Raw genomic sequence first — 12,583 nt, 5'->3', positions numbered from 1 at the left:
ACATCTGAATAAATGTAGTCATGTCATTTAAACAATGAAGCTATCCTGATTTATAGCAGCTAAGGATCTGACTAAGGATGTAAGGATCTGATCTTTACCCTAATATGTCCCTTCAGTTCATCCAAATTATTGGCTTTCACCAGCTGGCCTCTCCCTCGTGTCCCCACAGTTACTTTTTAAGCAGGTTAAGAAATGACGGGTTCTCACTTTGTTCATTTCTTACACACTTCCAGCAGTGCTGAGTGAAATGAGAGACAACCATAAAAGCCAGTAGAGGGGAAAATTAGACATGCTGTGTAGCTAATTTCTGAACTGTAAGCAAAGTTGTTGGCAATTTTCATTTCATATCACAAGTTCACATTTCTTTGAATTGTCACCTACCGAGGACAAGCACCACCTGCTCACACCCTCCCGGGTGGGATGGGCTGCTGCCTGCTCAGCTGGGACAAGCTCCAGGGGTGGCCACAGTATGGTCTGAAGGGACCTCTCACCTCCTTGCACAGGAGCCACCATCCCGCCTCGGAGAAGGGTGCACGCCTTCAGCCCACACCAGCGTCCCAGGGGTGCGGGGTTCCTCCTGCGCCCCCCGGCCGGCCGCCCACCGCTGGAGCTGCCTGTTTGCTGGGGTGGCTGTGAGCAGACACAGGCACGGCCGGCCCCGCTCCATGGGCAGGCAGGGGAGCACCGCCGCGAGAAAGGGGCCAAACGCAAATTAAAACCAGACGAGCCGAGCTAGCAGTTGGAAAGAAGGGGTGGTTAAAGCACAGGCCTGTGATGGCTCTAAGTGAAAATAGCCAGATCGAGTGGGCTTGCAGAGTGTCACCAAACTGAAAATCCCCTCCACCCCCTGGCTGCCCGGCTGGAATTGTATAATGGAGCAGGCTTCGAGAAGCCGCAGCTCCCAGCAGAGTTAACTCTCCAGCAGCTGCTGCGCTTTCAAATTATCAGACAGATTAAACACAGGAATGCCTGTGAGTTGCAAAGCTGAGGGAAGGGTGAAGCGACGGGGTCGGTTTCCTCTAAAGTGCAGAAACTACTCAAAAAGTTGGAGGCAGGGCTCCCCGTGGCCGGGAGGGAGCTACGCTGGCATCGCCTGGCTGGAGGCTTGGCACGGGGCCCTTTCCTTGCCTCAGCTGTCTGCCCTGAGCTGGACAGTAGCGGGGGTTTTGCCTTGTGCTTCCTTAGGCCTGCAGACTCGGGATGTATCCAGACTGCCCTTGCAGGGCAAGTTTCTGTTCGGAGGGGAGAGACGTGAGGGTCCCGCTGCAACCTGCTCCTCCACGGCATGAGCCGGCGTGCCTGGCTGAGACCACACGCTGCAGGGCACCCAAAACGCTGGTGCCTGCGCTGCCCCAGCACCAAAAGCTCGGGGAAATACGTCCCCTTATGGCAGTGAGCACACACAGGCGATGGAGCGCTTGCACCAGGCGAAAGTGGGTGCCGCTGAGCCGCATGCCACCGATGACAAGAGAGTGATGATTTACTGGGAAAACTGCCCTATAAAAACACGCTTGAGGATCCTGTTTACTGTCTCATACCCTTCAAATACTCCACAGTTACAAATACTCCATACAATTACAAGCTAAAAAAAGGAGGGGAGGTAATTCTCCCACACACCATCTAGCCCAGAGACTCAACAAACCCGCAGCACCCTCAGCAGGCAGCGTGGGTCAGACAGCCCAGTGGGCTCCTCCTGGGAGATGGTGGGCCACCTCCACCAGGGATAAAAAATCCCCACTTCAAACCTGGGCCACAGACTTGTTGCCAGATCCACACAGCTGCGGAGAGCAGAGGTGGAGGGAGCTGTGCCGGTGATGGGGATAGGAAGGAGAAAGAGAGGCTGTTCCCACACAACACAGCCTCTCCTCTGCAAAACCGCGATGCTCCATGGGGCTCTGCAGCTCCTACGCTTCTCCAGGTACCTCCATCCCGGCTGAGCTCCACTGGAAACTACAGCCCACAAAACCGCTGTGAAGATGCTGGCCCACAGAAGTCAACCTGCCATGCAACTCTCAAAGGTTGCACAACGACCGGGCAGGGACTAAGCGCAAGAGAGTGACCACAGGTGGCTGCATCTTTGGGCCACATTCAGGCATCCAGACAACGAGCTCAACCGTCGAGGGAGCCAAGTGGTCTCCCTCGCTAGCAGAAAGTTTGACTCACCCTTTCCTTATCCCAAAGCACCAGGGGAGTCTCCACATGTGTAAACCTACAGCCTGGATGTCCCCGTCCCCTCCCCGCATCAGCACTTACCCCCCAGGAACTGGATGCCTCCTGCCACCCTGCCCACAGTCCTGGAGATGAGCTCGGACACGCAGCAGCCCATGAGCGCCGTCAGGGCCACCAAGAGGAGCAGCCCGCAGCCCAGGCCCGTCACCACCGTGCAGATCCTCCACTCGGCGCTCGGGATAGCCTGGAAGGAGGCGTAGCGGCCACACTGCTCCACCATCACGGTCGTCTGGCGGCTCTCGTCCCGCACCGGGTAGGAACACCTCCGGAATGTGCCGAAGGAAACCGACTTCTCCAGCTGAGACCCCAAGAGCCAGTAGGGCATGAAGAAACCCACGCAGGAGGTGGCGGCGCAGAGGAAAGAGAGGAAGGCCCAGACGACGCCGGCACAGGTGAGGCTGGAGGCCATCTTTGTATCTGCTCCAAGACCCCTCGCGATGGGGAGACAGAAAAGCAGCTGTGTATTTTAGAGGAGGTTTATGGATAATCCGGAGTCTCTCAGCCTTGACAAATCCTCGTGCTGGGAGAAGCCTGGATCCTAACAGTTTGGGGGATGTTTCCTCCCATCATGAAGTCAAAGGTTCCTAATTAAATAACAACACACAAAAAAAGGAGAAAAATACAAGTTCAGTAATACTGACATTAGAAAAAAATGTTTATCTGCCAGCGTGTTTTTCCTTCCTACAGGACTTTTTATTACGACATCTCACTTTTCTGTCCCATCCTTGCAAGCAGCCGCTAGAATTGCTGCCAGCAATACCGGCTGCCGGGGATGGTGGTGGGAGGCAGCCCGGCCGGCACAGGCTGCTGTGCGCATCCAGGAACGCTCTGCAGCCACCTTCAGGGGCTCCCCGTGTACTTGCTTACTCACTTTTCTCCACCATACGTTTTGATCTTTCCGGTACCGACAGAGGTCTCGTTTATCCTTGGCTAGTCAGGCCTTCCTCCTGCGACGCCTGGGGAATGTACTTCACATTATACATGGCCCCGCAGCTTCAGTGCAAAACTGCTCGCAGTGCCTAAGGCTTTTCAAGATCAGACCCTTGTGGCAGAGGTAAACCTCATTAACACACCCCCAAGAGAAGTGTTATGAGGTGACATTTTTTAGAGCAATCCCTTAAGATGTTGGCATCCCTGTGCAAAAGGAGCCTTTTATCATTTGATGTCCAGAAGTGCCAGGAACCCCAACTCCAGGTGGGCTCCTGGTAGGTGAAGACATTGCCACATCTTTTGGCTTCACTCCCACACAACCTCAAGCAGCACATGATTAAAACACAAGGGTCTCTCTTAATATTCCTGCTTGCACTCAGCCCAGCTCCTTCTCTTCTTGCCTCTTCCCAGCTCAAACCCAGGAGCCTTAATCCCTCTGCATCCTTCTTGGACAACTCCCAGCTTCTAAGCCCAGTACCAGTGTGACCAAGTGCGTTTGACTGTCATAGAAACCTACACACTGCTTCCCAGAGGTTGGGGGTGTATTTTTTGTTAAATCCACACTGGATCATTACTTCAACTGCATTTGTAAGTTTATGATCATTTCCCACAGTTGCTGCCAAATTAATACCGATAGCTGTTTACAGGGGCTTTTTTTTCTAACCATGATTAGACACCAATCAGTGAATTCAATTCATATACAGGCAATAAAATTAATACTACTTCAGCACAAGGAGGGAAGGTTGAGGAAGAGTCTGTAACTGAAATTAAGCATGTGCACCACACAAAAGTTTTGTTTACTTTTAAAACACCAAGAAAAAGAAGTCTCTTCTCTAACGTTAAAAAAGGCCCATGCTGCTACTCAAGAAGTATACACCTATCTACTCGTAACCTATCTGCAGAAATGCCTTTTAACCTACAAAACACCAAACCTGTGGGGATAAAAACTTGGGAGAGGGGCATAGGGTGCCTCCATCCCTCCCAGAGGCATCTTCCGGAGACAGAAGATCTGCCTGTGTCTTGGCGTGGCACCAACCGTCTAAGGCAAAGTGGGTCACGGCACTTGGGGAAGATCATTCCCTGAATCGGGGGAGGAGGTACGGCTGGAAATAGGGGACAACATGGAGGCTTCCAGGGGTAGGACCCTGCAAACCCGGCGGCTCCGGCGGGGCAGCAGGTTTGCCTCCCCGGAGGCTGCCAGCCCACAGCCAGGGCGCTCTCAGGGGAAGCGGACTCGCCCCTCCGGCCCCGAAACCCCGCTCCCCCCCCGCGAGGGAAGGCGGCGGCCGAGAACCAAAACTCGCCGGGGTGATGCGAGGGGAAGGCTGCGGGACGAGAGGGCGCCGCACCCGCGGGGCCGGGAGGGTGCGAGGGGGACCGGGGAGGGGTGGGCAGTGGTGCGGGGGGTCCGGGAAGGGCAGGGGATGCGGGAGAGGAAGGGGCTGGGAGGACAGGGGGTCCGGGAGGAGCAGGCTGGGAGGGGAAGGGGGTCCGGGAGAGAAAGGGGGATGCGGGCGGGGAAGGGCTGGAAAGGCAGAGGTGCCGAAAGGGCAAGGCATCCGGGGGGCCAGGAGGACGGAGAGCCGGGAAGACAGGGGGGCCGGGAAGGGAGAGTGGTCCGGGGTGGCAGGCAGATCCGGGAAGGACGGGGGCCCGGGAGGGGTAGGATGCGGGAAGGGAAGGGGATGGGAGGGCTGGGGATCCGGGAGGGTAAGAGAGTCTGGAAGGGCCGGTGGAACGGGCAAGGGATGCGGCCGGGCAGGGTGTCGGAGCGGGGAAGGGGATCCGGGAGGGGAAGCGGGTCCGGGGGTGCAGGGGATGTGGCCGTGCAGGGTGGGTAGGGGTCGGAGAGGGGAAGGAGGTTCTGAGGGCTCGGGGATCCGGAGTCGTGCAGGGGATGCAACGCACAGGGAGTGCGGGAGGGCAGGAGCCCGGGAGAGGAACGGGGTGCAGGGGGTCCGGGAGGGCCAGGGGATGCAGCCGCGCAGGGAGTGCGGGAGGGCCGGGGTGCGGAAGGAGCAGGAGGGGCGACGGGTCCGGGGGTGCCGGGATGGGGCCGGACAAGGTGCCGGGGAGGCGAAGGGCTACTTACTGACACGCCGGGCGCGGGGGCTGCCCGCCGCGGCTGCCGGGAGCACATGGGCGCGGAGCCGGGGCGCGGGGCCGGCGGGTGGCGGCCGCCGCAAGCGACTCTCCCCGCGGTCCCGGCGCGGAGGCGACGCGGGCGCTCCGAGGCGGGCGGGACCGGGACCGGGACCCTCCCCAGCCCGGCCCGTCCTTCCCTCCCTTCCTCCGCACGTTCCTCTCTCCCCCCGTTTGATTCCTCGGGAGGCAATGCACTCCGCCGCCTCTCCTCCCCCTTCCCCCGCCGCCGCCTCCCCGGGCGGGACCCGCTGCGGACGGCGCAGTTGCGGGGCCGCGGACGGGGCCGAGGACGAGGGGCCGGGGGGCGGCGGCGGCGGGGGAGCGGCGGACGGGGGAAGCGGGGCGTCTCCCCGAGCCCTCCCGGGGCGGGGCGGGGGTCCCGGCTCCGAGGAGTCGGAGCGGGGGGGTGGGTCCCGGCTCCCCGAGCCTGCCCGGGGCTGGGGCGGTGGGTCTTGGCTCCCGGGGACCGGAGCGGTGGGTACCGGCTCCCCGAGCCCTCACAGGGCTGGGGCGGTGGGTCCCGGCTCCTCGAGCGTGCCGGGGCCGGGGCCGTGGGTCTCGGTTCCCGGGGCCGGGGCGGTGGGTCTCGGTTCCCGGCGACCCGAGCCCGCCCGGGGCCGGGTCGGTCCGGGGGCGGCAGGGAGCGCTGCGGCGCCGCCGGGCTCCGCTCCGCCCGCCGCGGCTGCCTGCGGGGTGCGTGGGGCGGTGGAGCCGGGGACGGAGGGGGGGAAAGGGCAGGAGAGGAAAGGAGGAAAAAGCCGGCGGGGAAGGAGTGTTGGAAGGAAAGGGGGAAGGCTGCAGCCCTTACATGGGAAAATATGGGCTAATCTGATGGCGTGCGTGTGATAAGAAGTGTGTGTGTGTGTGCGCGTCTGCCTGCGAGCTGCTGATCCAGCATTTTGATCGCAACAGTTCGGGAGCTGGTCTACAGCGAGAGTAAATGTGACCAGAGTACCAAGCAGCTCATCCCGGCTGGGTTAGGTCAAGCGGAGAGACAGGAGCTCCAGTCCTTTCGCAGAGTGTCTTAAGTGGGAAAGTTTTGGGGAGGGGTTGCCTTCTGGTGCGAGGAGGGGTGGTGCACACAGAGCCTCTGGGAGAAAGAGAGATTTCCTATTCTGCTTTTTCCTCTGTGCCCTGCAGCTTGAATAAATTCCTTCAGACAGAAGACAATTTTATGCCAGGTTTAAATTATGTCAGCACCAGACATGCAAAATCTCTTTGGTAATGTTTCTTTTACAGTCCTGGAACATGGCATGTGGTTTAAGTACTGATCATTAATATTATTAATGCTAAATGGAAGTGAGGTTTATTGCACTCAGTCTGTGTTTACACCATTTAATAGTAACAACAGTCATGTTCAGAATTAAATTACAAAGCCACTTTATTAGATTTTTTTTAAATAAGACTTTCCGTGTTTTGCCCATAATGCAAAGCCTTGAAATCAGAACATTATTGAAAATTTTCTCAAGGGATAAAAAATGGATTGTAAAGTATCTAGCAAGATCGAGTTTTCCATCCTAACATTTCAAGCGTATTCTTTAAGGAAAAGTACTTCAAATCAAAGAGGTAGGTTAAATATAGGCTGAGTGCTAGAATGTATGCAATAATGGGCTTCACAAGGAAGACAATGAAGGCACACCCCCAAAACAGTCATGCCCCCCCGACTACCTCTAGGCTACACCCACCTAGTATACATCTATATTAGCAAGTAATGTGGATCAATCTGATCCGATCACTTGGTGCTGAGGACCTGAATGATGTCCACACTTTTCCATAGGTTTTTCTTCAGATTCACTCCAGCCTGGGCCTATGAACTGAGGGCCCCATGAGCACTCAGAATGCATCAGATGCCCTCCTGGCGCCTGTCTTCTGCTTTAGTGCTATCTGCATCCACTTTTGTGTACTCATCACTGCTGGCTAAACCAAAACGTGGTAAGTGAGGATGATCTGGAGATTCACTCCAAAAGTGTGCCCTTGGTCCACACCAAAACATGAATGTGGATGGGCCCACAGGGTGGCTGACAGAAAGAGAGCTGGTGTGACTTTCCCAAGGCTGAGAGCTGGAGCCTGCTCCGCAGCATACCGTTCTAGCACCCTCCCCTCAAGCCAGCTTTCTGCCTGGTGCCAAGCCTCCGCCCTCGAGCGTGCACCAACTCTCCGGCCTCCACTTCTGCAAGGAACTATGCACTTCTTGATGAGTGAAGACACTCTTCATTTACTGCTCTCATGCCTTCACTTGGCTCAGTCAGTTTTACCTCCTGCTACTCGTTTTACCAACACCTGAAATGACAGGAGTACTAAGCTAACGTTGTGACATTTGAACTGTGCTCTTGGTGTAAAGAAAGAGAAGAATCGAGTACTCTTATTAAATCCGCAATTGAATAAAGACCCGCTCTGACATTCTTTCCTTAGCCAAGGGCCTCCATTATAGTGAAACTGTGATAAATGTGTCTAAATTAGGCATGCGTTGGGATTAGACATGGGTAGAAATTGCTTGGCATTAAAATGACTGTGGAAAAACTTCTGTTTCACACATGTAAACAGTTTCTCACTTAAAACTGGCTTTGTAAAGCTAGGGAGAAGGAAACAAGGATGCAGTTATTCATGCAATTTATCTCTTCCATGGTATACGCCAAGGTCCCCAAGTCAGTGTTTGCTTTGCTAATGGCATCTCTACAGCAGTTCATTTACTTCCCTTATATGGCCTTTACATTCACTCCCTGAGCTGCTGCCATTCTGCATTCCCTCATGGAAACTGTATGCTGAATTCTGCATCTCTCCTGAAGCATCTTGCCAACTGTCTCTGAATGCCCCCGCAAGCTGGCTGCATGACTTAGTCACTTGTAGGGAAATAAGCTTTATTTCACAATCCATTTTCTGTCAGAGAAGGAATTTTGTTTTGATTAGAAACACATTAAACACATTGTATGTATAAGTTAACATCCAAATTGTTATTCCATTTTTTTCCTACCATTTACAACTCAACATGCTTCAACTGTATCAACATTTGCTCCCCCTTTCAAGGGAACATTGTGCTTAGAAGTATTTTTACTGGGAAAGTTAGCCAAAATATTTCAATCCACATCTAACCTGTCTGAAGGACAAAGGGAGTTATTACATAGTGCTTTAGGATCCACAATCTCTCTTGTAACCACAAAAGCAGAGAGACCTCCTCAGAGCAGAGTGATAACAAAAGTCCTAGTCCCCAGGGTCTTGTCTATACTGAAAGAGCAGCTGGTTTTAAAATTGGTTCTGGTGTTTTGAAACTTAAGAGAATCTGCTTTTGAGAAAGCTTCAGAGTTGGTCAAGGGAACCTGAGCCGCAGATTCCCCACTGCTGGAACCACTGGAAGTCAGACTGGATCAAACACCCACGAATATGCTGTCAGAAAACTGCCCTAGCAGGGAGACGGGAAAATATGCTTATAGATTTTACCATTTCTCTTCTCCCTGATCCATTGACTAAGCTGCTGTTACAGCTGGGGCCCTACAGACTCGATGGAGCTAATCAGCGCAGCGGAATAAAGAGAGAAAATCCTGTCACTGTACCTAAATCAATCCCAGCTAATATACACATCACAGGCTTGGCCACAGACTCTTTCATAACAGCATATCCTGTAAGACAACCCACTATCATTTCATACGGGGGAGCATGTATGTTCCCGAACACTGAGGAAAGCGAAGCAGCTAGCAAACCTCCATCTCATTCTTCAGTCTTTGACAAGAAAAAGAAATAAGACGTTTTTATCTTGCAGGCCACCATCTGGTTTTCTCTTGTGTGGTCCGCACGAGAATCATCGCACCGACATGGTTCCGAGCATCTTACAAAACTGGATCTTCAGGTCGTGTCTGTACTTGATTTTAAATGAAAAAGAAAGGTGTAGGTATAACAATAGACTTGAGGCTATGTACTGGGAGCAACAGAAAGTCAACCCAATTATTCAAATACAGTCACTAAAAACGAAACAGACAAGTACAGTTAGGGAAATCATCTGATAATTAATGTATTTGCCTGAAATTATGTCCAATCCACAGCAGCTGGAAAAAAAACATCAAGTAAACAGGCAAAAAAGAGAACCCCAAGTCTAACACCTGCAAATTTCTCAGAGGAAGGCAAGAAAACAAATTCAAGTCACTAGATCGTAATACATCCATATGGTGTCTCTTCCAAGTCAAACACATTGCAGGTTTTCTACTGTGGGTGGAACTAGACTCCCAAGATTTTGCGCTGTCACATCTAAACCTGAATTCTGGCCTAAAAACTTTGCTGTAAACAAAAGATCCTCTCTCCACTTCCATTCCGATATTGTATTATGATTAGTACTTATTTTTATGGTAGTTCTCATGGTGGTAAATTTTATAAATCCTATTACCGACAGTTCATGAACAGAACTTAACACATTTCTGAAGGACAGCTGTCTAACTGGATATAATACTGCTATTGCTAACATCAGTCCTTTAATCTCTGGATGCACATACAAATAACATGTCAATGTAAAAGAAAAAAGGGAAGCATCTTTTATTATTTGCCATAAACCCTCCGTATGTTGTTTCATCTTTATAAAGTTATTACTTATCATCTATTCACATACAAGCCACCAGGTGGTCTGCGTTTTGCAAGGCTCTAAAATAGCAGCTACAGCAAATCAAGCCACTGATTATCTCTTTTGTGTCCTGTTGCTGACAAGCCTGGTGGCTGTGGGAGAGGCCGGAGAGGTTTATTCCATGCCAGCCCCACGGCTGAAGGGAGGAATGCCTGCTCTGCCCTCGCAAACACTGCCAAGGTGACGGAGCTCCGGGGTGACAGGTCCCAGATCTGTCCTCCTTTGACAGGGAATTGGCTTAGTCCTGCACAAACTCAGGGAAAACATGTGGATGATTTCAACCCTAAATTTCCACTGTTCCCAAGCAGACTTTAAAAAAATAAGGAACATCTGGATGATGAACGAGCGATTTCCGGGTAAGAAATGCGCATCTACTGGCAGACTGTTTTCTGTGCGTATAGACCCAACACAAATAATTCAGTCATGGCATCTTATTTACCAGGGGAACATCTGTCTATCTTCTCTAGACGCTGCTAAAGAACGATGTGGGGAATGCACAAAGTGCGGGTCTTGCCTCGGTGTTTTCTTGCACTTCGTGGCGAGCGTGTTCAGAGAAACGAGATGCAGCAGTAAGAAGATGTTTCTTTTTCATGTAAAGTCTCAGTTAGGGATCGGCTGTCAGCTGAGAGTGACATTGTAACACCGGGGCCAGAGGCGTGCCGGTCCCCGGGGCATGGCGGCGGCGGCGGGCCCGCGGGCGCCCGCACGGCAGGGGCGGGAGCGGAGCTCTGCGCTGCTCGACAGTGACACTCGCTGGGCGGCCGGCAGCGGGGCCGCGGGCAGGCGGGCAGGCCGGTCTGCCGGCACGGCGCGGGGGGCTCCGCACCTCCCGGGGCCCTGTGGAGATGGCACGGGTTTAGCCCTTGCCCCCCTCGAAGCGTGTGATGCGGGCTGCGGATGGAGAGGGGCGTGTGCGTGAAAAGTGGGGGCAGAGAGCAGAGCTTGTTTCTGTTCTCCACAAAATTTGTGTGATTCGTAACCGCCCTGTGCCACTATCTGGAGGTTCCTGAGGTGCATTTGCAGAACATGCAACGGTGACATTACTGGCACAGTTTGCATAAACTGTGTATCTGTGAACGGGATGCAAGGCAGTGTTGTGTTCCTCCCCCCAGGCTTTTGCCGCAGAACTGGAGCGGAGCTGCCTCTCCCCCTGAGCTCTAGCAATCATTTGCATCTAGGTCACCATATTAGATCACATTCCCAAGGATGAGGCTAACGATTTTCTGGGGTTTTTAGAAAGGAAAGCTGAAAATCCTCTTGTTGGGGACAAAGGCCAATTCATTTTACAAGTGGAAGCTCATTTCCTCCCCGTCATACCCTGAGGTTCGTACAGATCTCAGGCACTCCCTGAAGCTGGAACCTCTGAAATCTTGCACGTATTCGTTCATGGAAAAACTGTAATGCCAACTCTTGTCAGCTGAAACGCAAGCAGTACCCACTTTCCGGTGTACCAACGTCCGAAACATGTTCTCAGTGGGGGAAGAACCAAGCTCTTTTTTTTTAAGCTCTCTAAAAGGCTTGTCAATAGGAAATCCAGTACATATATAGCGTTCATATACCTACATGGGTATGCATTTATGTATCATATATATACACCTACACCTCCACATATTAAAAATACTGCACAGGCGGTACCCGAGACCCAGATTGGACTGTAAAGTCCAGGCTACCTGCCCTGCACTGTGCATGGGGAGCGAAAGGCACCTATTCAGCCACAGTGGGTTGAATCACGTTCTGGCCATGAGCTTTGTGCTCACAAGGAAGCTGCAGCAAGCTGAAGCGTGGTCTGTGTGTCTGCGTTAATCTTTGGCTTTGGCCCGTGTTATCCTTCCAAATTACGAGTTGTTCTTCCTATGTCATTCAAATGCAGCGTTTCCGGCTTCCACCAAAAGCTGCATGCTCTGGGAAGAGCTCGTAAGTGCATGTAAAAGGGTTATCTCTAGATTATGTTGTAGCAAAATAACCTAGTCATAGATTGTGCTTCTGCAATATAACTACATATTTCAATATTCCTTTTCCCGATGAAAAAGCTAATTAGCAAGGTCGTTACAGTTGCCACTTATAAGGGGGAAGATAGTAATTTCATTAATGTGTTCACAGGAACTTCATTTATATTACCTCTTAACCTTTACAAGGATATTATCATTTCAATAATTAATTGCTTTTTGCCATTTAATTTGCAGTTTACCATTTTCAAGCGAAATTACCCATTAAACTGGGGACTCTCTTAAAAAAAAAAAAATCCTTCACTCAAATGTACACCGCAAGCTGTCCTTAGAGAAGCTATAGATATTTGCTAAGCCACTTTCCCATTTGTCTGAACTCTGTGGTAGTTCTGTGTATTAAAGAACTGCCCACCGCTTGGGCCTTTAACCATCTGAAGGAAAATGAGGCAGAATGGGGCTGAGGCAGTGATGAGGAGGGAATTAATTCCTATTCTCTCCCTCCAAATTCAGGAAGGCAATGCGTCCTTCCTCTCCGATTGATGCAGTGAGAGTTGTCTTTCCTCTTTCTTCGCAACAATTTGTTTCTTCAGCTGAAGTTAATTTACGCTGCAATACCCATCCGTGAGTGCTTCTGTTAACTTCAGCGACTGAAAAAGAAAGGAACTTTGGCTCAGCCTTGTCAAACACAGAAACTCTGTCCATGAATCACCAAGCACTTAAGCACATCTTC

At 52.1% G+C, this 12,583-nt stretch overlaps 1 protein-coding gene and 1 long non-coding RNA gene across 2 annotated transcripts in view; one reads left to right on the top strand and one right to left on the bottom strand.

Annotated features, from left to right (window-relative positions):
* Positions 1-5,482, bottom strand: part of LHFPL6 (LHFPL tetraspan subfamily member 6) — a 146,923-nt gene extending 141,441 nt beyond the window's left edge. Inside the window, exons 1-2 of the mRNA XM_075139976.1 lie at positions 5,252-5,482; positions 2,254-2,813 (exon numbers count right to left, since the gene is read on the bottom strand). Of these exons, the coding sequence (XP_074996077.1) occupies positions 2,254-2,638 (385 nt within the window). The 5' untranslated portion in view covers positions 2,639-2,813; positions 5,252-5,482. The remainder of the gene's footprint in view (positions 1-2,253; positions 2,814-5,251) is intronic.
* LOC142077811 (uncharacterized) lies at positions 4,244-9,799 on the top strand. Its single transcript, XR_012672012.1, has 3 exons — positions 4,244-4,296; positions 7,082-7,236; positions 7,318-9,799. It is a non-coding gene; the product is annotated as an uncharacterized LOC142077811 (long non-coding RNA).
* The last annotated feature ends 2,784 nt before the right edge of the window (positions 9,800-12,583 follow it).

The sequence above is a fragment of the Calonectris borealis genome, chromosome 1 (genome assembly GCF_964195595.1).
Source record: "Calonectris borealis chromosome 1, bCalBor7.hap1.2, whole genome shotgun sequence".
NCBI lineage: Eukaryota > Metazoa > Chordata > Aves > Procellariiformes > Procellariidae > Calonectris > Calonectris borealis.
This window is presented reverse-complemented; position numbering and strand designations above follow the sequence as displayed.